The 25,874-nt window shown below is 47.8% G+C and overlaps 3 protein-coding genes and 1 pseudogene across 3 annotated transcripts; 3 read left to right on the top strand and 1 right to left on the bottom strand.

The window, feature by feature from the left end:
- Nucleotides 1–2,114: 2,114 nt before the first annotated feature.
- LOC119385476 (uncharacterized) lies at nucleotides 2,115–7,767 on the top strand (annotated as a pseudogene).
- Nucleotides 7,768–11,239: 3,472 nt separating this feature from the next.
- LOC125757601 (uncharacterized) lies at nucleotides 11,240–14,251 on the top strand. The gene is made up of 3 exons (XM_049413204.1): nucleotides 11,240–11,642; nucleotides 11,716–11,879; nucleotides 13,847–14,251. Exons 1-3 carry the CDS (start codon nucleotides 11,612–11,614, stop codon nucleotides 13,958–13,960), a joined length of 309 nt encoding a protein of 102 aa, XP_049269161.1. The 5' UTR covers nucleotides 11,240–11,611; the 3' UTR covers nucleotides 13,961–14,251.
- A 944-nt stretch (nucleotides 14,252–15,195) lies between these two features.
- On the bottom strand, nucleotides 15,196–15,774 carry LOC119385475 (uncharacterized). The gene has a single exon (XM_037652902.1). It carries the CDS (start codon nucleotides 15,772–15,774, stop codon nucleotides 15,196–15,198), a length of 579 nt encoding a protein of 192 aa, XP_037508830.1.
- Nucleotides 15,775–21,279: 5,505 nt separating this feature from the next.
- Nucleotides 21,280–25,145, top strand: LOC119385474 (globin-like). The gene is made up of 2 exons (XM_037652901.1): nucleotides 21,280–21,461; nucleotides 24,956–25,145. The coding sequence occupies exons 1-2, from the start codon at nucleotides 21,280–21,282 to the stop codon at nucleotides 25,143–25,145; spliced, it is 372 nt and encodes a 123-aa protein (XP_037508829.1).
- Nucleotides 25,146–25,874: the final 729 nt, after the last annotated feature.

Genomic DNA, 25,874 nt, shown 5'->3' with positions numbered 1-25,874 from the left:
TACATCAAGTTAAGGAGGCGATCATGAGAGCACCCAGACGTAGGCGGCTAGATAGATAGATAGATAGATAGATAGATAGATAGATAGATAGATAGATAGATAGATAGATAGATAGATAGATAGATAGATAGATAGATAGATAGATAGATAGATAGATAGATAGATAGATAGATAGATAGATAGATAGATACGTAGATAGAAACGCTCAAAGTGCCAGAGGTTCGCTAAGAAATGCTTCGCATTTAAAAGTTGTGAAACAGGCAGCGCACTGCACAGACTCTGCAGAGCCATATTCCGCCGAAGAGTTGAACTGGAACGGAGAAGAATCTGCTAAACACGGCGTTCGGAAATCGTTTAACCTAACATCGTCGTGCATACACAGCAGCAAATTCAGAATAAAAAAGGAGCACTTGGCTCTTTAACAAAATTTGGACAAGGAAAAAAAAGTTATTCCAACCATATATTTCACACAAGATCGTAGCAATATCCTTCATTGAAGCAAGCACAAAGTCCATATAGAAATAGACTGAAAATACGCAGATGAAAAGTTAAATGGTGATTTATTTTTCTGACATATTACAAACCATCTTGACTCCATACGCGATTTACACAGGCAAAGCCAGTTCGAAAAATACGCGCCAAGAGAGGCGCACGCACAAATATATTGTCGAACCGTTTAAGCAAATATTCAGCATTATGCAGATAGAATGCATGCGAAGATTACGAGATCCACAAAGCTCAGATTTTTCGGCCAGGCTGTGAATCGTAGATCGTTAAAAAGTATCACTATGGCTTTTCCTGCGGTAGCACCGGGAGATTTCGAAACAAATGTTGAATTATTGAGACAGGTGAAAATATTTCGCGATGGTTTTAGATGGCGCTTAAGGATTGTGCATGAGGAGTGACACTGGCGTGTGGGCGGGGTGTGTGGCGCATGTTTCTTGGGGGGGGGGGGGTGGGGGGTTCTACACGTGCAATCTTCACGCATTGAAACGCGACGTCATATTTTACTCTTTCATGCACAGATCTTCATTTTTGGCAGGAAACAGAGTTTGCTGCTAAAAACGGTGAATTCTTTTTGAGAAAATGATTTTCTCACAAGCAAAAAAAATGACACTTTTAGTTCAAAAGATATGAGGTGGTGACTTCAGGTGACCACCATACAGTAGTGGTCTACCAGTCAGTTTCGGTGGAAGGTTGAAAAACAGTGCTTTTTTTTCCTGCAGGAGCACGGGGACATTGTATATACCACACATCAGTCTCAATCTTGAAGGCTCATTAAATTATTTCGCAAAACTTCTCCTCTAAGAAGTAATGAAAAAATAATACATTACCAGCCTTTTAAGACCCTTCATGCACGGTGGTCCCTCTAGTGACCACCAACTTCAGCGTCACAATGCTCTGTGCTGACTGAGTAGAGCTCCTAAATTCTGGATTCCTTGGTATTAGTTATTTAAAAAAGGTGTTGTCCTAAGCTATCAACATAATAAGAACCGGATATAGTATCATTTCTGCAAAAAAACATGGCTGATCCCTCCGTCATAGGAATCGGTATAACACGAAAGTGAAACGTGTCTTCACAGAAGTAGTGCTCATTGTGTAGTCATATATGAGAGCTTGTACAATGTCAATTCGTATTTGGCAGCTATAGCACCGTTTGACCTGGATGCACCCATGTTGACAGCATGTTCCTATCGCGACGACTAACGCCCATGATCATGATTAAACCGTTGTGGTAGCTGACGGTGTGAACATATATTTGGACACAGCGAATCGTGAATCCCGCGTAAGGATGATATTAACTAGCCCATAATCAACACTGGTACCCGGTATGCACTTCACAGCGTCGTCAATTAAGGAGAGAAACGGCACGGTGTGCACTTTCTTGTAATGGGTAGCCGACGCCTGTGCTCATGCATACATAACACACACTGCGCTTCAGCAACACGGGAGGTAGACGTTCGTAGCCTGAGCCGCAAACGCGTGCGTCCCGCTGGCATCGGTCTCGCAGGCGCTGCTCTCGCTCAACCAAGGCACGACATTCGCCCGTCGAAATCGCGTCCTTTCTGCAACGCATATTGCAGCAGCTTTGTTAGTCGGTGCTCTCGCAATAGACCATATGAGAAATAGCTTTGTGCTCTGGCAACACTGTGCACTTTCACCCCGCCGCCATGTTAATGTGGGCGAGCGGTCGACGGAAACGCGTTCGCTAGTACGGCCGTACGACTGCTGAACACCCGCTTCACTGCGCTGAGCTACTGCGATGGCCACAGCAAGACGTTTCCCAGTGCCCGAACATGTGATGTCGACAAACTGTTTAGAAAACTTGCCGCATATCTCGAACGACACTGTAGCAGACCTAATAAACCAGGCGCCGACGTCATCCAAGCAGCAAAACCAAATCTTATGCCTTCGCCGTGGAAGCGTACACCTTGCCGTCGTCGGTTGTGACCAACGCCTGTGACACAAGGTACGTAAGCGACGTTTTATGTAACCTTCTGAAAGCATGGAGTGCTTTTCCTCTTGGAGCAACGTACAAATAGTGCCGCCGATGTTAACGTCGTGCGGGCGTTCTCGGCGAGGTCGGTCATGTCACTGCGTGTTTCTTTCACTACGCGTGCTCACGTGCTTGGATAACTTGTCATTATGGTTTGGCAAGAGGACGCTATGGTTTGGCGTTTATTTTTAGCACGTCCGATCAGCAGGCGCGGTCGCGCAGGAACTTCGCAGCTGTTCCGGTGGTGCAGTGTGCATGCCTCGAAGGACATCGCTCGTACTATGAAAACAGTTTTTGCGCAAACAAATTTTGCGTCCGCACGTATGCATTACTGGTCTAATATTAATGTGCTGCCTTTACGAGTACGCATGCTGCTTTGTATAAAACACGACGTATGCTAGTTTGTTCACTAAACATTTAGACTAAACGGGTCTACAAGGAGAGCTACAAAGAACGGAACTGATCCACCGCAAGTACCAACGTGAGTTAACAGTGGGACTCCTTAAAAACCTGATTCATTCGGTGCATGTTGGTTTGGAGATTTTTCAGCAGCATTGGCATGTGGTTTTCCAACTCGTCTATAAAAAGCAATGTTTTTGATGTTACACTAGAGGTTGTTCACATCGAAGCACTTCATGCAGGTTTTGTATTATTGCACTGTAACGTCAGCTGCGCAGGGGTTTTCCCGAATGACATAGTCAGTACTTTGTGGAGAGTAGGTTGCATAACCTTGTTGCTTTGCATAAAGCTGTCATGGCAAGTGCCACGACAGCTGTATTCGTACTTGTGCTATGGCACTCGGTAAAAAGATGACAAACTTGACTGTGTACAGCTTACAAAGTTCTTTTGTTGTTGTTGTTGTTGCTCTTACAGTCTCGGGATTGTCTATGCACGTGCGACGTGCTACCGAAGCCAGAAGAAGAGTGGCCGGCCATACAAAGTCAGCTTGGCTTTGAAAAGCGACAGTGGAGCAGTGGCAGATTCTACTTGGGAGTGCCCCGCTGGGGCTGGTGGTGCCTGCAGCCACATTCTTGCGGCTCTGCGCCTCCTTGTTCTGCTGAAGCAGAAAGGCTTCAAAGAGGCACCACCAGAGCTTCCATGCACAGAGTTGCCGCAGCAATGGAGGCGCCCCCGACGACAAGGCATCAGGACCATGGCCGTGCAGAACGTGGACTGGCGGAGTCCACGTGAGGGTGGCATGGGCATGCCAATGCCCGTGCGACTTTTTTATGCGCGGGCTGAGGAGCAAAAGGAGCAGCAACACCTTGAAGCGATCCATAGCCTGGGAGAGGACCTCCAGAGCCTCGGGACCTTCGACTTTGCTGCCATTCTCCTTGCTGCTGGGGGGGGCCGTCAGTGGACACAAAGCTTGGGCCTGCGCCTGCGGCGTCTGCACTGTCGTACCAGCAGGCAAAACTCCCCGCAGGCTTCACTACGTGGATGTCACCCAGCATTTCGCAAGGGGCAGCCACCGTGACACCAGTGCCAGCTTTGACTCTGTTTAGTGACGGAGCCTCATAACCACCCTTGCCCGGCAGATTGACGGCTGAAGAATGGAGGGTGTTGAGTGTGAGTGCAGTTTAGAAAAGATACTTCTCTCTGCAATGGTGGAGTGTGTACCATTCATGTTTTTAACTGATTAGGTGGACCTAGATGTAGAGCACATGCAGCATACAAATATTCTTATGCAGTCCTCTGTAAAAGAGAGAGCGAGAAAATGATGAATGCCTTATTTGCTTCCACCAAATGTTACAAATGCCAAGACAATGGGCCCAGTGACGATAGTGGTTAAGCAATTTTAAACTACAGGCAAGCCCAGCACTAATGCTGTGCTTCATTTTATCAGTGCGGATCATTGCTTTATGTTCTACACTTTGAAGGATGTTAAGCTGTGTGGTTATTAAACAGTCTCACTCATAGGTGCTTCTACAGACTAACATTTGCTATTTGCTAGCTTTACCACCCAATATCGGTATTTTGATTCATTTCAATGTATCAGTGTATTGTAAACCAAGACTTACACTTAATCGAACTTGGGGCCACTGTCGATTGTATATCCTCTGATTTTGTCAAACCTGCAGTGTAACAATAGAGTTTTAAATAGGGATCACCGGGCGCTAACGCTGCGGCGGCAGGTGGTGGAGCCCGACTCAGGTGCGCATTCATTCCGTGGTGCAAACACCGATGCCTCGGTTGGGGTGTGTGCCACTCTCAAGCCCAAATCTCTAGCTACTTTTGCGAGGAAGACAAACACCCCGTTGCTTTTTTTTATGTGTGCGGTCACCATCCACGGCATATGCCATTTTAAACATGAGGGGACACACGTGGGGACTTCTCTTTATTGCCTTGCGCTTTGAAAACTTTTGCAGCCTCATGAGCTTCTATATCCAAATGCAAAAATATACGGAACCCTAGATATCCAAGCTTTGCTTGAAAAACCGGGAACTGTGCTCCTTTTTTGCCTGTTCTTATTGAAAAGCACAATTCCATTGCTGCTGCTGTTCTGCCATTCATGCCATTGACTCTCCTAAAAGTGGCTCCTAAATCTGTCTTTTGATGACTGGCTATTAATCTTCTTAGTGGAGCACGGTACCCAAAATAAACATTGGCATACCAGCTAGGCTGCAGGAAAGCTGATTGGGTCTTGCTAGTAGTCAAAGTACAGTGTATGAAAGCTCTGAGCCGTTGAAAGTTTGTAGCGCTTTCTCATGCTGTATTAAAGACGATAGTCTTTCTTGGGGAACTTAAACGCAGAAATTTTGGTCTGTCTTTCTGTCTGTCCTTCTGTCTGTCCTTCTATCTGTCTTTCTGTTTGTCGGCACGTCCCTTGATTCAACCACTCGGCCAAAGTTGAACCACTTGCCCAAGGGCCAGCAATCGTGAACGGCTGACTAGGTTCATACTTGTGTACATTGTTGATCAAAAAGCAAACATTACGCATATCTGAGGCGCAACATCACTAGGTAAGTATTAGGCGGTGTGTTCCTTTAACAGAAAATACATAGATACGCAATTTTAAAGACCTTGATGGTATGCGTTTAACGTTGAGACAGTAACGCGTTTATTAAAAGATTGCCACAGCTGAAGCGATCAGCGGTCCAAGCCGAGCAAGCGCGAGCGCCAACAACAACCGTCTTCGTCTTCTTCTTTCGCAGGCGTTCTTGTCTGCGCCCTACCATGTTACAAATCATTCCCCCGCGGAAAAGGAGCCGTCCTGGCGACCTAAGGAACAGGTACAACTGGTGGGTCATAATGCGGCTTCAGTCGATCGACGTGAACAGTCTCGCGGCCGCGACGACGGTGGTCCGTAGATGATTGAACAGGCTCAATCATATAGTTAACTGGGGATGCTTGACGTAGGACGCGGTAGGGGCCTTCGTACTTAGGCAGTAGCTTTGTGGAAAGGCCAGGACCGGAGGAGGGAACGCGAAGCCACACCAACGTTCCAGGCGAATACGACTGAGCAGGCAGGTTTTCGTCGTGACAGTCCTTCTGGCCCTACTCGCCCTACAATGTTACAACCCTAGTTTCTTAAGGTGCGCTGAAAATGCGACTGCTCTGAAACTTGTCTTCCTCCGTGCCCTCTGCACAAGCTCATGTTGTGTTTCGGTTTCGGTTCGGTATTGCATTGTACGAATGACAGGGGGCGCCGCTCTGGCATTCCTGTTTTACCCAGGTGACGTGTAAGTAAGAGAGTTTGTGGAGAGTACTCGTTGAGTGTGGGCGTTTCTTCTGCTTCGGCGCATCGCGCCAAACAGCGTGTTCGGGCTGGCCGGCGTCCCCACCGGTCGCGTTGGTCACCGCCGGTCTTCGCCTGCCGCTGCGCCGGGACTACCAGCCCGCAACACAGCACTCGTGTTTCCCGACGTATTGCCAGATGGCGTCCATATCTCACGCATTGCCTCTTATATCGTCTTTAGACGACATTTGCAGCGAAGAACGCAGATACGCGGCCAATTTTTTACTTCCACATTGTGCAGGAGAGCCAGCTGTCACAAGACGAAGCTCGGGACCTCGAGCTGAACTCAAGGCAGCAGCGGCTCAGTGAACGCTGGCGACAGGCACGGACCAATCGACTGACTGCGTCAACTTTCTGCCAAGTCGTCAGGCGGCAGGCATGGACGGAGAAGGGCCTCCGTAACCTCATTGAGCCGAAGGACCTCACGCACGTCCGTCCGGTGCAATACGGCATAAGGAATGAGAACATGACCAAAGATAGGTATGTAACTGTCATGAACAGCTACGGGCACAATGTGTCAGTGCAGCATTGCGGCCTTGTGGTAGACCCTGTGTGCCCTTGGTTGGGTGCAACACCAGACGGACTCGTGTACGACCCGGAAGAACTTTCATATGGTGTGTTGGAGGTCAAGTGCCCCCATTCCCTGAAAGACTCTGAGCCAGAGGAAGCGAAGAAAAGAAAGTTTTCCTTGGTGTTCGGGGAAAATGGTGAACCGCAGCTGGAGAGAGACCATGAGTATTATGCTCAGGTGCTTGGGCAGATGGCCCTCACTGGCTGCTTGTGGGGCGATTTTGTCGTGTGTTCGGAAAAGTGGATTGGCATTGAGCGCATTTGGTCCGACAGGAACGAGTGGGAGGATATGCGCAAAAAGCTTGATGCCTTCTTCTTTGAGCACATGCTGCCCCATCTTGCCAGGAGGTAATCAGTGACGCTTCCAGATTTCGGCTGCTTAGTGCGCCAAAGCTACACCTAACCTATGAGGCGTGCTGTAGTGGAGGGCCCCGATTAACTTAGACCATCTGGAGTTCTTTAATTTTTGCCAAAATCTTGACACACTGGGGTTTTCGCCTTTCACTTGCATCTGCAAAGCAGCCCGAGGACTGAAATCGGACCCACGTCGTAAAGCTCAGCAGCGTACAGCCTCAGCCATTGCGCCACCGCGGCGGGTACCAGGTAGTAGGGCACTTGCTAGTGTATTGATGGTTATTTCTGATAGTTTGTGTGGTTAGTCGTGTTTTTAATTTTGCATGTTTTGTATATGTTCATTGAGGTCTATGTTTAAAGGTCACATTGTGGGGTTCAGAAAGATGTACAAAAAGTATTTTGAGGTCCAGACAATCAAGCACATCGTAGAACGACCTGGACACTCGTTGTAGTATGTGTCGCTGTGACTCGGAGCTGAATTTCACATCGCTATGGTTAAAGATGCACGTGGGCTTAGTCACAAGAAGTATGCTGCAGTGGAGGAGGCTGGAGAGCTTGAAATGCCGCTCATCAGAACCACTGTCGCAAGGGAGCAGCTATGGTAGAAAGTGAGGCAGCGGCTTTATGAAAATAACACAAAGGCTACACACAAGGTCCAGCTGGGCTTTTGCCTTCATGTCTAGAAAACATTCCGAGCATACCTGAAATTTTGTGTTTCTCATAGTAGCTTTGCATATGTAGGACATTCCGCGGCGGCTGCATTTCCGATGGAGGCGAAAATGTTTGAGGCCCGTGTACTTAGATTTAGGTGCACGTTAAAGAACCCCAGGTGGTCGAAATTTCCGGAGCCCTCCACTACGGTGTCTCTCATAATCATATCGTGGTTTTGGGACGTTAAACCCCAGATATTATTATTATTATTATTATGTAGGACATTGTTGCCGCAAAATAAACTCAAAAGTTTTCAATATTCGAAACCCGTTCCTGATGTGTTCTGTGTATTTATACCCACTTATATCAGAAGCTTTTGTCTTGCCGCTTAAGATAACTACAAGAGTCCTTTGGAAAAGTTTAAAAGAGGCACAAATACTCAAATGTGTTGTGGCGCTCGAAATTGAGCGGCAACCTTCTTTGAGTGGCAAAAGCTTTGCCTGCAGCCTATATTCAAAGGCATCTGGGACAGAAGCAGTTTAGCTTTGTACTGAAAGGACATGTCGAAAAGTATTCTAAAAGTTCCTCACTGCGCAGACAGCTTTTTGTCTGTTCCCTCACAGCTTGTTCACCTTAACTTCCTGTTTTTTTTGCTCGTTTTGGTTGGTGCTTTGCTGCAGCCATGTATAATTTGTATTTTTTTTATTAAATGTGTTTAAGGAGAGGTTGGTGCCTATACATGGCTCCGGCTACTCCTCTTCCCTTACTAATTAATTAGCGTCACGAACTTATAAATAAAAGTACACTCACTCACGGCAATGTCCATTTAAAAGGAATGTTCACACGTCATGCATAATGTCCACGTGATGACAACAATGTCCACACACAAGACACACAAGAATCGTTTGCACTTTGCCGAAGAGTTCAACCCACAGTGCCACAGTCCTTTGTATAGTGCGATAACATCACATCACATAAAAGTCACTGGGCATTGCCCACACTTTAAACACATTTTAACACAGCTGTCTTTATTCACAAGAGGCAACGCGAAACATGTGACTAGAAGTATCTCAATGTGAAGAATAATTGCAAATGTGAATCAATATGTTTTTGATATTCCCGACTCTTCTAAAAACCGTGCTAGCGCGCGTGCAGCAATGTTTTGAAGAGTTTCAGTTGGCCATGGACCCAATACTTTTGCTAATGATAGCGGCCGTCTGTCTAATCTTTTTAGTGTTTGTAAGAATTTTTTACGGGGAACAGCATAATTTTTGCAGTGTAGAAGGAAGTGTTCTATGTCTTCTTCTGCCTCTATCTGCCTCCTGCCTAATTTGTATTAATTCGAGCAACATGTGTGTCACACGGCTATGTGATATATACAAACAAAATAATGGTGCGCTGCCTTCTTTTAGGGAGTAGGCAGTAGGGGGGAGGGCGATTTCAGCTTCGATAAATAGAGAATGGAAAAAAAACCTAGGGCTATTTTGAGGAAAAATGTAAGTGGCTGACCCAGGCAGTAGTTTTCTCTCAATTTTTATTCACGAAAGGCACGGCGTGCCAACAGCTTATTCTATCTAGCTGTTCGAAACTGCCCCGCGCATCACAACCCTTGGTGTGGTCACATTACAGCTGTCCTCCACAAATATTCAGTAAGCATTAAACATTGTTTTAAGAAACGTCCTTCGCCAGAAATTGAAAACGTTTTTTCGTAGTTAAAACTGATGTGTGGGCATGTTCTGGAGGGTTCATAAAAAGAAACCACTGTATCGTATCGCGCCTCGCTCGTGCGCTACGCACGATAAGCTCAAGGGGCTTCGCCTGACTGTTCTTGATGCTATCGCTTGTTCATCTAAGGGGCGTTGCCCAGAGTGTATTATAAATGTGACTGACCAAATAAAGGTAGCAGCACTGGCTGCCTGACGGACGCACCTGCTGTCACGCTGATTCTTGGTCCCATACATGGTGTCAGAAGCATTTACGCCGTAACCCAAGCCGCCCATCCGAGGAATGCCGGCATGGAATTCGTGAAGCCTCCAGAGCCGCTGCGGTTCGAAGGCGATATAGGCAAGCGATGGAGCCTTTTCAAGCAACGTTTCGAGCTCTTTTTGACAGCTACAGAGCCTACGATAAAACAAGGGGCGTCGACGAAAACTGCGTTGCTATTGAGCGTCGCTGGAGAAGAAGCCATCGAGGTATACAACACATTCAGCTTCACCGAAGGCCAGGACAAGGATGACTATGACGTGGTAATCAAGAAGTTCGACGACTACTGTGCTTCACAAGTCAATGAGGTACATCAGCGTTATCTGTTCTGTACCCGAAAGCAAGAACCAGGTGAGCCTTTTGAACATTTTTTACGAGACTTGAAGATGAAAGCAGGAGCATGCAACTTTGGAGAGAAAGCAGACTCAATGATAAGAGACCAAATTATTTTTGGCACGAACGACGCTAAAACTCGAGAAAAGCTTTTGTCCGACAACAAGTTAACGTTGCAAAGGCAGCATGCAAGGCAGCTGAGATAACGGCAGCAAACCAAGAAATCTCGACACGAGAGCAGAAACCAGTAGACGCCGTGCACAAGACACGTGGCAGTTCACAGGCTAAGCAGCAGAAGAGTTTTAAATGCCGAAAGTGTGGCCGGGCGCACGCACCACGCAACTGCCCAGCGCACGGACAAACATGCCGCGCGTGTCATAAGAAAAATCACAGCATATCCACGGAGTGAATGATGATGAGTGGGCAAAGCTGCGGAGGTTCATCGGTAAACCGTGAATCTTCCGTGAATTCTGCCCATTACATCATCACCGACGTGAGATCGGGCGCGTTTATACTAAAGGTTCGATGAGTTATGACGACTTGCAGCTCACTTTAATTTTACATGCACGCTGTGAATTTTCATTGTTTAGAAAACCATTGTTTTAGAAAACATCTGGCGTCTTTCGTTAAGCAACTGGCGTCCTTTCGTTTTGCTTTAGAAACATCTGGCGTTCTTTCGTTTTGCTTTTAGAAAACATCTGACGTCTTTCGTTGGTTTATTTCATCAATCAACGACGTTTTGAACAAAATTTTTATTGTTTAATCACGCACAGGAGAAATCTCACCAGGCACTACCTTGGAGGTAAACAATGGCTGCTAATGGGAATGAGAGACACAAGAAGTCGGCTTTTAGCTAACACTTACACTTCTACTAACGTTTCCTACTGGAACATGCCAATGGCTGCTAATGGGGAATGAGAGACAGAAGAATTCGGCTTTTAGTTAACGCGCACGCTGCGAATTTTTTATTGTTCAACAACGCACAGGAAAAATCTCCCGCCGGCACCACCTTGGAGGTCAAGATCTGGTACTAGCGTTACGACTGGTTACGCACTACTACGACTACGAGGGACGAACGGGTGCCGCCTTAAGGAGCTTCGCCCCTAAAATCACTTTGCCGTTTGCTGCAAAACAAAGCCGCAAGTAGGTGAGCTTCAGGGCAGCGATGATGATTTTGAAGTTCTCACGATTGGTAGTAAAAGCAGTCGATCAGACTGGATAGTCACGGCAAAAGTTGGAGGAAAGCTTATTGCTTTCAAAGTGGACACGGGGTCTCAGGCTAATTTGCTCCCAGCCGCGTTGTACGCAAGCATGAACCGCAAGCCGCAGGTAAAGCCCAGCAGTGCCGTCCTACGCTCCTACGGTGGAAACGAGATCAAACATATGGGTATCGTGAGGCAAGAAGTGACATTCCATGACCGTACTTCCGTTCAGGACTTTTTCATTGTCCGCAAGGGAGCTCAAGCGATTCTCGGTCTGCAGGCATGCGAGACGCTCGGAATAATCGCGCGACAGGTGGACGACAACGTTTCGCAAAACAGTTCCGATGGAGTTGTGAAAGAGTTTTCCCATCTTTTTTCTGGCACAGGTTGTCTCCAACGCCACTACCGCATGGTCCTGCGCGAAGGAGCACTCCCAGTCGTCCAGACAGCACGCCGAGTACCGCTGGTCTTGAGGGAGCCGCTTCGAAAGGAGCTGGATCGCATGGAGAGGGAAGGCATAATTATAAAAGTCACGGAACCTACAGAATGGGTGAGCCCTCTCGTCATAGTGCGCAAGAAGGATGGAAAACTGCGTGTGTGCATGGACCCGCGTAAAATCAACGAGGCCATCAAGCGCGAACACTTCGAAATGCCAAGGAGAGAAGATATCGAGTCAGAGCTCGCGGGAGCTAAGGTGTTCACGCGGCTAGACGCCAATTCAGGATTCTACCAAATTCCGCTGCATGACGAAACGTCGAGAACCTGCACTGTCGCGACGCCTTTCGGTCGTTACCGTTTTTTGCGATTGCCTTTTGGCATATCAGCAGCCTCTGAGGTCTTTCAGAAAGCCCTTAACGACATCTTTGAGGCTTTGCCTGGAACTAAAGTCTATGTCGATGACATACTGATTTGGGGATCATCGAGGCAAGAGCACGACAAACGACTGAGGCAAGCGTCGAAGGCTGCGGAAAAGGCAGGGCTAACGTTTAACCCAGCTAAATGCGTCGTGGGCGTCACTCAGATAAGCTTCCTAGGCGACGTAATTTCTGCGGAAGGCATCAGGCCGAATCTTTCACTCATTCAGGCAATGCTGCAGATTCCTGAGCCACGCGACAAGCAAGCAGCACAACGAATGCTAGGGGTTGTAAACTACTTCGGCAAGTTTATTCCCACATTAGCGGAGAGGACGAAGCTACTGCGCAGCATAATCAAGAAAGATGAGGTGTTCGAATGGACTCCAAATCACGCAGAAGAATGGCGTCAAATATGCCACAGCTTGAGTAGCCCACCGTTGCTGGCGGTGTTCGATCCGGCAAGAGAAACAAAGATTTCATGTGACGCATCACGCAGTGGTGAAGGGGCCGCGCTCTTGCAGAACTACAACGGCTCGTGGAAGCCTGTAGCGTACGGATCAAGAACGCTGTCTGAAGCGGAAACGCGCCATTCCCAAATAGAAAAAGAAACCCTTGCCATAACATACGGCTGCGAGAAGTTCGACCATTTCGTGTACGGCCGAACGGTCATCATTGAAACAGACCATCACCCTTTGATTGCCATATCAAAGAAAGCGATTGGCGACATGCCACCTAGGCTGCAACGTTTTTTCATGCGATTGCTCGGGTATAACTTTGAACTGAATTTCGTTCCAGGGAAGAAGCTCATGCTCGCAGATATGCTGTCGAGAGCACCCAGCAGTGAAGGCAGTAATGACGTCAGCACGGATGACGCAGAAGTGCATGCCGTAAGTACGGTATCCTCATTTATCAGCGAGGGAACGTGGAAGCGTCTTGCCGAGGAAACTGCCAAAGACAGCTATCTGAAAGTAGTGCTGCAGAAGTTGACTACGGGTGAACCAATAGAGGGCCCGCTGAAGCCTTTTCTACCCGAGCTCTCTTCCATTAGAGGCGTATTGTTTAAGGGGCTCAAGGTCGTAATTCCGGGCAGCATGAAGCGCGAGACGTTGCATAGGATCCATGAAGGGCACCTAGGAATCGCCAAATGTAAGGCTAGGGCTCGTCGTCTCGTTTTCTGGCCTGGCATGAACTCTGAAATTACAGCATTCGCCGAGAGGTGTGCAACATGCAAAAAATACGCGTACAGCCAGCCCAAGGAACCACTTATGATGCGTTCCGTGCCTGACCAACCCTGGTATCGCGTAGGCATAGACCTCTTTTGCTATGGCGGAAAGTCCTACTTGTGTGTCTACGACGCATTATCAAACTTCCCGGAAGTCGAATGCCTCCGAGACACTACTGCAAGGACCGTCGTCGACGCCACTAGTGCTATCTTTGCACGTTACGGCATACCTATGGAGGTGCTAACGGACAATGGTCCTCAATTTTCGAGCAGTGAATTCGCTTCATTTGCGCGCACTTACGAATTCAAGCACATTACCTCAAGTCCAGGGTTCCCGCGTTCTAATGGGCTATCTGAAAAGGGGGTACAGGTAGTGAAGAGACTACTTAAGAAGGCTACCGAAGCTAAACAGGATTTTTGGTTGGCTCTTTTGGTCTACAGGACCTCTCCTTTGGAATGCGGACTGGCACCTGCAGAGATCCTCCAGGGTCGCCGGCTGCGGACGCGGCTACCCGACTACCAGTGTGGTCCTTCCCACCGAGTCGTCAAACATAGTCAGGCTCGATCATCAACACAGCCACTAACTCCACTCCATGAAGGCGACGTTGTGAGAGTTCAGTGCGGCTCGTGGGCCACCAAAGCACGAGTTCTGAAGCCGTCAACATATCCTAGGTCGTGCCACGTCATCACACAGGAAGGGCGCTGCCTCCGGCGCAACCGCAAGCACTTGCTACCGACTGGAGAATCCTTCCAGCAGGACTCTGTTCCCAACGGGAACAACGTAGAACCATGTAGCCCGACAGCTGCGAGGCACGTCGAAGATATAGTGCCACATCATGACCCAACTACCGCAGGCACACCGAGCGGTCCAATGCCAGACTGTGTTCCCAACAGGAGCAATAGCTCGACAGCTGCACGCCACGTCGAAGACAGTGTCGAGTAACGACTCAGCTACCGCGGGCACACTGAGTAATCCAACGCCAGCACCCAGAAGGTCGCTGAGAATGCAAAGACCGCCACGACGACTAGAATATGATAAAAACTTTAAACAAATTGCGTGAACTCTTTCTGTGTTTCTATATGTTCTTCATTTGTTATAAAGTGCCACCTCAAGCCATCGTGTTTCCCGCATATGTAAATAAGTGCAGTTTCTTTGTTTATTTTCCTGAGAAAAAACGATGTATCGTATCGCGCCTCGCTCGTGCGCTACGCACGATAAGCTCAAGGGGCTTCGCCTGACTGTTCTTGATGCTATCGCTTGTTCATCTAAGGGGCGTTGCCCAGAGTGTATTATAAATGTGACTGACCAAATAAAGGTAGCAGCACTGGCTGCCTGACGGACGCACCTGCTGTCACGCTGATTCTTGGTCCCATACAACCACCATTTTTCATTGCGGGCGAAGTTCATTTGAAATAAGACTAATTGAGGATCTAATAGAACTTAGTACAGTAAAAGCTCGTTAATTTGAACTTGGAAGGGGGCCATAAAATTGTTCAAAATAAGTGGAGTTTGAATTAGTGGCAGGGCACTAGAATGAATGGGCATCGTGCGCCCAGGAAGACGCCGGCAACACTGTCGCTTCAGAGCTTTTAAAGTGGAAGCGGGCTCGTCTCGTGAAAGCAAGTGCGCGCGCTGAAAAAAAACCCCTTGTGCTTCATTGGTGCATTGCAAAAATATATACTTTGTGATAAGTCGCAAAGTGCTGTTCAGATGGAGCCCCGTTACGCTCCGCATCCTTCGCAGGAATCCCCTCGTGGGACAGTGGGCGTAATTTTTTAGCTTGCCACATCTAAGGCTCTTGTTGCGGTTTTCCACTCGACTGTTGAATGAGAGAAGACTGGAAGTTGCTCAGGATTGCCGTCACAGTCCAAATTTGGTTAATCAGTGGAGCCAAGGTTAACGGTATGAGTCTATCAAAAATGTGGAATGCCTTTATCCGCTGTATCCGCCGCTCCACGTGTATCCGCAAAGCAGCAATCTCCTTTGTAGTTTTAACTTCCTCAGGCGAGAATGTGCCACCCTTCAGGAACGGCGGTAGGTTCAATTTCACTCCATTCTTTTCCAAGAGATCTTCGATGCGAAAACCTTTATCTGCCATAACAGCATCTTCGTCGTCAAACTTCAAGTCTAAAAAACAACTCTTGATCACACACTCTCTGTCTGAGCTGGATCCTGTGAAAAGCTCTGACACAAAGGCGACAAGGCCATTAGGAAGGGCGCCGATGAGTCCCTTGCATGTGTTGCTCGACTTGTATGGGGAGTACGTTGTAGACTGTAGGGACAAGGATGATGGCACCTCGCACTGTATTTCCGTGGCGTCCAGGATTACTCGAGTCGATGAATACTTTTCCTTAAACTCGGGTGGCATTGTACCATCTACAATTTTTCTAGGAGCCCACAGAGGTAACAGGCCTAGATTGGCATACAGGTAGTTAATCCACGATGTACATATTCGGGACACAGTTGACTGGGCAATGCAGAACCTGTGAGCCAAATCATCTTCAAACAGGCCGAGGCGCAGTAGGACTAGCACCAAAAACAGCTCATTTTCCGTGCTTACTTTTCTCTTACGCCCTCGCCATGATCTGGGTTCACGCTTTCTGCACGTTCTGAACGTAGAACGTTGCACCCATCATCACCGGGTTTCAAATAGACCAGAAGTTTCTTGAACTGGTTGTAGCTTGGCAGCCCAGTGTAAAATAGCATGTCTTCGTCGCTGTCCTTGAACCGTTCCACTGTGAAGGGAGCCGTTCGTTCTTTTTCAGCAGCAAGTTGGCAACTCAAGGACGCCATTTCTAAGCCCAGTTGCCCGATGATTCCTTTTGCAGCAACAAGCTGCTCCTTGATTTGGCAACACTCGTCTCGGAGCCGCGCGATTTCGTTGTTTTTCTGTTTTATCGTTTCGGCCAAACGTGCATTTTCACCTTCAAGTGAGCTGTTGAGCCTAGTGGGTTCCTCTAGACCTACCGGTGCTGCCTCCACTTCATCTGGCCTATGCATAGGCTCATCGCCTAGCACTCCTGGGCCTAGAACCGGGTTTTGGCTTCTTACTTGTGGTGAAGCACGTGGCTTTGGGGGCTTCCGTTCTTTCTTTTTTTTTGGAAAAAGCAAAAACTGACGGAACTCCCGAGTCCCGAAGGAGGCTGCGGCCACTCGCAACGCTAGGTATAAAGTCCGATGACCAAAAATGCTTCGAGCAGACCTTCGTTGACTTGCCGACTTGAAATTCCGGGCCTTCATCCCTCTTGATCGCAATAATCCACTTCTTGTATATCATTGCATCTTTCGGAAAGCGGTGGAAGGATACCTACAAGATATAAGCAAACAAACATTCAGTGCGACGTCATGAGCTAGGTTTCTCTAAGCTGTTTGTTGTTTACAAACACAGGCACTATCACAATTTCATCTCACAAAGAATAGAGGTCACACTAATACGTGCATTGCAGGACTAATGATGCACTTGTAATGTGACCCCCCCCCCTCAGTTTTTTCTGCGCACACTCCCCTTTTCTAGCAGCCTTTCCTAGATATGGCCCTTCACAGCAAGCCTTAAGAGGCATTAGTCACTTGTGGACACTCGGGGGAATTTAAATCAGTTATTTTTTATCTCCAGGTAGCTTCAAAGGTTTCTAGGAGATGCGAGTCTAAGGCAGCCAAAAGGCATAATCCCGTACAATTAAGTTATGGCTGCCTCCACAGCTGTATGTTTGATAATGCAACATGAAACATTTTTCAGGTGAGGTGAGTTGCAACACAACAAAGCAGCTGCAACACAACTGAGCCGAAGAGACTAAAATGCAGAGAATGAATCCAGTCTCACGAATAAATGGGACTGCCCCTCTCTGAACTCATGCAGAACGTCATTCAGTCAAGCCCTGGCGATACTCATGGTGCCAGTTTTCCAAAGCTACGGCAGCGCGCCCCGCTATCTTTTCGATTTTACTTCGTTGGTAAAGGAAAATCAGTGAGAGAGGACCGAATGGAAAAGTTGCGACCGCGCACGTTGGGGGAACTGAAGTTAAGCGCCTGAGCAGATACTTTTCTCTTCGAAAGTGGGCATAGCCCTCATCTTCCGAATGACAGTTTTATTGCTGCGCGGTGACCGCACTTGCGGACACAACGGAGCCTGAACGCGGACAAGCAACCGAGCTGCCTTTCTAGGATGCGTGTACGGCATGTTACTCGGAGTAGCGGAAGCTCTACACGTCTCTATGCGCAATCACCGTCAGGAATAACATTTCTACGTCGTCTACCTACATGGTGTAATCTCATTACAAAACAGCCCGTCCTAACAATTCGGTTCTATCACACTAGTTACCCCAACAACAGCGGCGGACTCTTCACTCGACTGCAGGGAATCACCGGGGCTCTTCGATTTACCATCTCGGACTCACCGCGGATAGTCCGCGAGTAGTCCGAGGATTCCCCGAAGCCATAGGGAAATTCGAATGCCAGACAGCTTCTCGGCGAGTCCGCGGTGAGTCCGAGACGGTAAATCGAAGAGCACCACTGTCGTGGAGAGGCCCGACGTAGTGAAAACACCTAGCTACAAAGCTGACAAACCTATAAAAACACGGCCTGTCTGCGTAACACAGAAAAATGGTTAGTCCTGCATTGCTCTCGTGCAGCCCGTGCACCGCGAAGATTCATGCAACCTAGAATGTGCCCATAAAGCTTCTGCACGCCATACCCTGTTTTGCGTATAAATGATCGCTGCAAAAACGTAATTCATGCCACATACCTTGCTCCCATCGCTGTCTGTGACTCCGCGCTGCTTGCACAGCGGTACACAGCAGTGTACTGGCATTTCGCCAGCAAAAAAATCTGACTGCGACAGTCGAAGCGTCGAAGCGCGTACGTTCGCATGCGGGTCGCCCGCGCGTAGTGGTCGAGCCTCGCCAGCATCAAAATGGCGGATAGGGTACCTGCTGCGTTCACTAGATGGCGCTGTTAATTTCGCATATTGCCTATTGAAGCAGTCGGCGGCGAAGAAATCCCGTTGGTGCACATGGAAGCTGCACTACTCCGATGAACCGACGCACACTAACACGAAGCCAAATGCAAAGAACGTAACTGCGTCAAGAGTTCCTCGGCGACGCCAGCGCGGCCAGTCTACCTCTCTGGTATCGAGACGCTTTAACCATGACCTCCGGTATCGCGTGCAATCTCGGAGTAAGAGCTAGTAAGTGTCGATCGTGAAGCATTACTTCTTTTCACATCTCACAGATGGCGGCACCGCCCCGCTCCGCCCGCCGCGAAAAAGAATGTGTGAAAGATATAAGGCGCATTCGCGCCGTGTCACACATCTCCCGAGTTAGCTTAGTCGGTAGGCCGCCGGGCGCTTGCCGTCGCGGCCGCAACGTCGTGGGTTCGATTCCCAGCGGGGTATCTATTTCTTTGTTTTTTTTTTCTTTCTCACCCGTTGGCGTTCATTTTATCAACGTCATATCCGTGACGGATGTACTTGGTGGACCCCGGCATAAAACACTTTTGTGTTAAACTACCCGTCCATCGTGTAGCGCGCCTTCAAGACGATGGCAGCCGGATGAAAACAGACGTAACCCGTAACATTGATGCCCAAACGAAGTACTATCATCTCTGTCACTATGTTAAAAGCTTTAGAAACGTGCCGTATAACATCTAACGCGAGGGGCTGGTGTGCTGCAAGAGAAAAACAATGAAGAAAAGGTGGTTACCTGGGGTGACCACCATGCCGGAAAAAGTTATAATTTAACGACAGCTATGAACAATTGCTGGACATACTCGTATCATATCTTGCCCCTTAGTGATGATGGCTCTGATGTAAATGTTCGATTAAATATTACGCCAATATCGCACGAACTTATGACACTGGAAACGGAAGCATGTGCGTTACTTAGCCTTCAATTTCCCTTTTCAGTCTCTGAGTACTGTACACAAATGCACGTGAACGTGAACAGGGAAGCAGTCAGGTGCCACAGAACAACTGTTTGTGCAACGTTTACTTAATAAAATAGTTCTGCGTTTGGTCGTCACAGGCGGCAAGCTCTCTTAGTATTTTGATTGTCGTTTTCTTCATAAACGTTAAGGAAACAACAAATAACTTCCAGTATGTATCTTCAGCCTAATTATCTGTTGGCCTTATATTTACAAGAAAACTTCATATCCACAGTGACTATTTTTCAGCTGCTCCCACTGTTCTGACACTCAGGCTACTTCAGGTCGGGGCGCACCCTAACCCCACGCTATTGCACTTTATCCAGAAATACAGCCAACTAATGTATGTTCATTATGAGCGGATATAGCGAATGAAGAACATGTGATCTGGCGGTGCCCCGCGTCACGCGTCGGCGAAGTCATCACGCTGTCAAAATGGGAGGCTGCTATTAGCACCTCCACACACGAAGAACAGCTATGGCCAGTGGAACGGGCCGCGACGCAGCAGAGACTTGGTCTATGTGTTCTGACGTGGGAGCGGCCCGCAGCGTGCTAGGGCGCGTTCCGAGGGACCAAAATAAACTTTATTCATCCATCCATCCATCCATCCCACTCTTGGGCGTTTATGGCTCGGCGCCAGCAGTGCCTCGTGGTAACGCGGCTGTTGGAACCTTATCGAAGGTTTTCGAGCTTGCGCGACGCGATCTGTGGGATGAATTATCGAAAGTCACCATCGCTTCTGGTCCAGTCTACTGCGACTCATGTATAAATATACTCCACGCGTTAGATCTACACATGCCACCGACTGCATTTCTGGGTGCAAATTCCCGAATTAAGAGAAAAATCCTTATTTTTCTGCATGCCTGCTTAGATCTTGAAAGCCACAAAAACGTGTCCGTGTAAGCGGGACATTTCCGGTGGTCGCTGACTCCGCTTTTTCTTCCTTTAGTTTGTGAGACAGATAGGTTTCCCGCCATGAACATGCGTGGCGCTTGCTAACGCTGCGATGATTGGGCATACAGAAATGACCAAGAGTGGGCGCGGAAAAAGACATCCGCCATAGCTGAAGTGGTAAAACATCGCACTCGTATTTCGAAGGTATTTGGTTATGTTGCTTGTTGGATGTTTCTCAGCAACCTAGCCCGACCCGGCCCGGGGGTTCGCCCGTGAATTGGGCAATGGGTTGTTGTAGAATGTAAATAGCTTTAGAAAATAAGAACTTTACAAGAAAATTGTTTCGGAAATAACTCAGTTGTAAGAGAAACAAAATAGTAGTAATAAGCCATGATGGTCGAAAACTATGTGAAGATAGATAACGTTCAAATTCCATTCTGTTGACTCACGTAAAAAATCGCACACGCAATCACAAGCGCTTCTGCTGCTAAAATCCAGCACGGTAGCTCCAGAGGGAAGAACCATCGGAGTAGAATAATGCAAGCCGATCATTTGGAGGGTTCGATCTTGCAGTACTTTTCATTGACCCGTGAACCTTCGGCATCTTCAAGAGAACGATTGCTCACATTCACTCTCAGTGCAATAAAGGCACAAAGTTTGACTGAGTCAGGCCAGGGGTGTGAAGGTAAACGTTCAGCGGGGGGACTCAGCGTCGCAGTCTGGTAACTGAAATTTCTGCCGTTCTAGTGCAGCGGCATCTATCTTTACAAGGATAAGCCAGTTGCAAAAAATCGGATGGTCACAAAGCAGAATTAGCAAAGTTATCGAGCGTGGCAAACTTTCCGGCTCGCGCTGAATTGGCTGCGGAGGTCACATCAACGAAGACGAGGAAGAAGAGCAGCGCAGTGCGCTAACTCGCCAATCCCCCAGAGTGGGTGTGAGCCATGCATAAAGGAAATCATCATCATCATCATCATCATTAACTCGCAGCCTCGCATTCTCCACGATGGGAAAGGCGATCTCTCGCTTATGGCGGAAGGATGAACCGCAGGATGCGACGGGGATGACGCCCCGAGAGAAGGTGGCTGTGCGTACCGTGTGGAGCGCCTTCTGCAAAGAACACCCGGACTATGGCGTCCTCCTCTTCAACGTGTACTTCCTCAAGTACCCCGATAACATCAAGCTGTTCAAGCAATTCAAGGGCAAAAGCCTCAGGACGCTCTCGTCGACGGACCCCGAATTCAGGTGGGTGCAAGCCGGCGAACGTCGCTACAGCTCTTATTGAAGGTTAGACGCGGTGATTACAAGTGTTTAGAATGATGTAAGCTGAGAAAGCTGGCCTGAAGGTTACCTGCATCCTTAACAAGGTAAAAAAACACGTATTGCGAAACAACCAATACTTCTGTTTACTGAAACATGCTGAAATATTGCTGTATAACTAAAACTGATAATTCCGAAAGAAAGAGCTAGTTTTTTATTTAGGCTATTGTTTAAAATACGTACAGAAAATGCATAAGCGGAAACCATTCAACTTTTCAGATTTGGAACTGTAAGTATAATAAATGATGCTCCAAGGACGTAGGCTCCACAGGAGAGTACATTTAACGCTGGCGAAACGGCAAACCGAGGGGACGATGTTCGCATGTTATAAGCAATCATTCCAAGGAAGAAAGTGAATAGTGTAGACTCCCTTTTAAATCAATCTTATATGACGCCTGCATCGTAGGACGCCTGCATCGCAGGAGTACATATGTTGTGTTTATTGCTTTCTTGCAAAGTTTGATAGCTAGCACCACAACCACAATTGACGTTACACCGACATTACGCCTGCATAGGCTGTTTTTCCAAACCAGTTTATAGACCTGGCGTGGCTCTGTGGTAGAATACCTAACTGCCACGCAGATTGCTTGGGTTCAATTCCAGCTGGGATCCTAATTTTTATTCTTTCCATTCGTCGGGTCAAGGCAGCCTATGTCGGTTTCTCTTAACACTCTCCCTTTTAAATTACCAATGTCTCTTCTCGCCGTTCCAGGGTAGATATAAACTATCAATCACCTTTGGCGCATACCCCTACACCGCGGCGCGTGGTACACGGGTATGTGTCTCACGTGTCTGGACGAAAGGGTTTGCCGACATACTCGACAGGATATTCACGTTATTCATGTGATGAACCGACAGTCATATTCGTCAAATCCTCTTTCCCTCCCATGCCAACTTTGGCCTATACCAAGTTAAGAAGGTGACACGAGAGCACTCAGACGTAGGTGGCCATATAGACAGATAGATAGATAGATAGATAGATAGATAGATAGATAGATAGATAGATAGATAGATAGATAGATAGATAGAAATGCTGAAAGTGCCAAAGGTTCTCCAAGAAATGCATCGCATTTAAAAGAGTAAAGAATAAAATGAGCACTAAAAAATTAGCGCAGCTGGGTCACAGCAGAGCTAGAGGACTAGAAGCAGAAGAGGCAGAGGATGAAAAAGAGAGCGCATGCCGGTTAAAAACCGCGGCTTTTTGGCCAATCCCGCCTTGTGGGTTTGAGCCAACTGGAAGGAACGAGCAAGCAAGTAAACACGGCCCACAGCAAGTTATGTTTGCAGTGTTTCTACGCAACATGCGAAACTATAATAATAATAATTGTTGGGAGTGAACGTCTCAAAACCACGAAATGATTATTAGTGGCGCCGTCCTCTTGTGCTCCAGAAATTTAGGCGGCCTGGGGTTCTCTAACGTGCACCTAAATCCAAGTACACGGGCCTCAAGCATTTTCGCCTCCTTCGAAAATGCGGCCGCCGCGGCCGGTATTCAGTCCTATTCAGACCACTAGACCACCGTGGAGGGTGCGGCAAACAGTACTTGCTATACTGCACTATGCATGGCTCTGCTTTCACTTTTTTTTACGGCAACGCGTTTTTGGCTAGGCGAAACGAAAATTCGTCTGTCCGCATGTTGTTAGGAACTTCTCCATTGGCGACGCTGTCGGTGACGTCGTTCTCTCCGTCGTACCTAAGCGCATGTGCCATTGGCTGCGCCGTCAGTGACGTCGTTCACTTCGTCGCAGCCGTGCCGCCGAGATCGTGCACAGCAGTTTCAACTTTCAACTTAAACATCGCCAAGCCACGGTGCGTACGAACTCCCGAACAGCAGACAACCTTCTAAGAACAGTGCCGACAGCAGAACCGTGAGGGAATTGGTGTTCACTGGGCCCATGGTCCAGACACAAATAGCGACCCGGTGGCCAAGCGCAAGCAGCAACTGACTATCGAGAATCCGGCAGCCTGCGAAACCGCGCTAAATCGCGAAGCGAAACGCAAGCGCCAATGCCGGGTGGATGCTGCTAACCACGACGCCGAGCTAACTGGAGAGATCGAACACAGGCGACAACGGCGAGCCGAGGAAGCGGCGGTGCAGGCAGAGCAGCGTCAACGAGGCAATGGGAGAACGCGATCGTCGGGGCCAACGCCCGCTTTCGGCGGAGTTTCTCGAACGGCACTTTGGTTCCGTCGGGATCAAGCCACTGCTAAACACCGGGGCCGCACGTCTCAGCTTCGCTCGTTAACCATCTGTACGGAGCGCTGGGGCGGTGATTTTTCTACTTTCTCTTTTGTGTTTATTGCTTGATATCTCTTTCTATCTCTGTCTCTTTCTTCCTGTCTTTTTCGTTCTTCCATTCCTTCTCTTTTCTCTTTATCTTTCACTCTTCTATGTCTTTGTTCATCTATCTCTTTCTGCGTGTAGTTGGTCTTTCGCCTTCTATCTCTTTCACTGTTTCTTCCATTTATTTCTTTCTCGATATATGTCTCTCGGTGGTCGGTCATTCGCCTTCTATCTTTTTCTGTGTGTATTTGTTGCTTTCTAACTCTTTCTCTCTCTGTCTATTTCTTTCTCAGAATTTTTCTTTTTTCCCCGATTTCTTTCTCTGTGTTTGCTTCTGTATGTCTATCAGTGTGTAGTCCGTCTTTCGCCTTTTATATTTTTCTCCGTTATCCTTGCTCATTTCTCTCTTACACACCTCTCTCTCTCTCTGTACTCCTTCTCCCATCCTCCTTTCCCTTCACCTACCCCTGACATCTCTCCTTCTCTCCCCCACCACCTTGGTGTACTAGTATACTACACAAGGTTATGATAGCCGAGAGGTTAGCACGCTCGCATTCGGATCGTGGATACGCGAGTTCGAATTTTCGCCCAGAAGTCTCTCATTCTATTTATTTATTTGTTTCTCTCTATTGTTCTTTTTCTTTCTCTCTTCTGTACTCGCTCTGTCGTCGGTCAAGTCATGCTCCCTCACCAGACAAATCGGCGTCTCGTCTTCTGGTAGTAAAGAAGAAGAAGAACAGGAAGGCGATAAAGAAGAGAACGAAGATGGCGCCTGCCGGTTCATGATGATGATCCTATCTACGACACACGGCCAATCTCGACCTTAACAGCTATACTGCAATAAAAGAGCAGTTTCGAAGTCTAGTACATACATGTCTCTCGCAAATTATTTGCCGAAATATATCGCCAAACAGAAAACACGCGTACAGCTGCTCTCACATTTCGCACGAGGGAGTATGCTTATCAGCTGCCGCTTTTTGCCCGCTTCATCGCTATACTTCTTGGTGCAATGACAGAAATCTTTGCCGGTGTTTTAAAAGTCGTAACGCTAGGCATAAAGGCCAAAGCACATCATTATTTCAAGTGATATCTGTGTGTCACAAATATCACCTGACACAAATATCACTTGTCGCAGTGCGCACTGCAGCCTCGTGGGCGAGGAGATCACGAGCATGATCGAGGCGCTCGACGACGTACCCAGGGTGCTCGAGATTCTCGAGAAAACGCTCTCTTCCACCATCGCATACGTGAGTGACGCCCGCGCACTTCACCAGCTTGGCCAAGTGGTCATCGACGTCCTAACGCCAACCACGAAGACCTCATGACGCCGGCCACCCACAACGCCTGGAAAAAGTTTTTCGAGGTGAGCAATTCAAGCATCATGGAATATATTTTTCGGTATAGTATTAATCTTGATACCTAAAAATTTGAGGAAATGGTCACCTGCCCTTGGAGAACGAACACTAGGACTGCATGCAAACATCTTGGAATAGCGCACAAAGGAATATAATCCAAATTCGTGGACGTTCGCCATATAAACACTTCACCCTGTATAGAGCAGTGGGATATGCAAATTGTCTTGTACGGACAAAAAGGGTTATCTTCGAACAAGCCCAGTGGGTGGGCGAGGCCTATCGGGCGCTGGACATTGAGCTCCACCAAGTGCCTGTGGCGTACCTCCTTTCCCTATTCGTTGTCTTATTTGTTTCCATTAAAAATTATTCACTCGCTCGTTCATCAATCGTTTTTAAGTTGTTCCTCACGGGTCCGCGTAAGAGGAATATAGCTTCGAGCAGTGCTGGGGATACTGCTGGCAACTGCGGCGTTCTCGTCTCGCTCTTGTCCTTGTTCATCTCGCTGCTCTAAGTAATGAACCTCAACAATTTCCCCAAAACATGTGCTCTTAAATATATTTTTGAATGTTGTTTTGCTATATGGAACCTTTGTCGAAGGATAGCAGTGTAGTCCAGTGTCAGTCTCCTTTTATTTCGTTAGTTTCCAATATACGGCATATATATTCTTACTTAGTATAACTTAAATGCACTGCCGAGGTT

Source organism: Rhipicephalus sanguineus, chromosome 3 (assembly GCF_013339695.2).
Source record: "Rhipicephalus sanguineus isolate Rsan-2018 chromosome 3, BIME_Rsan_1.4, whole genome shotgun sequence".
NCBI lineage: Eukaryota > Metazoa > Arthropoda > Arachnida > Ixodida > Ixodidae > Rhipicephalus > Rhipicephalus sanguineus.
Note: the sequence above shows the minus strand (reverse complement) of the source record. Positions and strands in the feature narration are given on the sequence as shown.

Excerpts from the sequence above, each read along its gene's own strand:
- LOC125757601 (XM_049413204.1), top strand. The coding sequence starts at position 11,612 with ATGCGAGACGCTCGGAATAATCGCGCGACAG. Across the intron at positions 11,643-11,715 it reads TCGGAATAATCGCGCGACAG|GTTGTCTCCAACGCCACTAC; the intron begins GTGGACGACAAC and ends TTTCTGGCACAG. Across the intron at positions 11,880-13,846 it reads TCACGGAACCTACAGAATGG|GACCTCTCCTTTGGAATGCG; the intron begins GTGAGCCCTCTC and ends TTTGGTCTACAG.
- LOC119385475 (XM_037652902.1), bottom strand. The coding sequence starts at position 15,774 with ATGCCACCCGAGTTTAAGGAAAAGTATTCATCGACTCGAGTAATCCTG.
- LOC119385474 (XM_037652901.1), top strand. The coding sequence starts at position 21,280 with ATGACGCCCCGAGAGAAGGTGGCTGTGCGTACCGTGTGGAGCGCCTTC. Across the intron at positions 21,462-24,955 it reads TCGACGGACCCCGAATTCAG|TGCGCACTGCAGCCTCGTGG; the intron begins GTGGGTGCAAGC and ends CACTTGTCGCAG.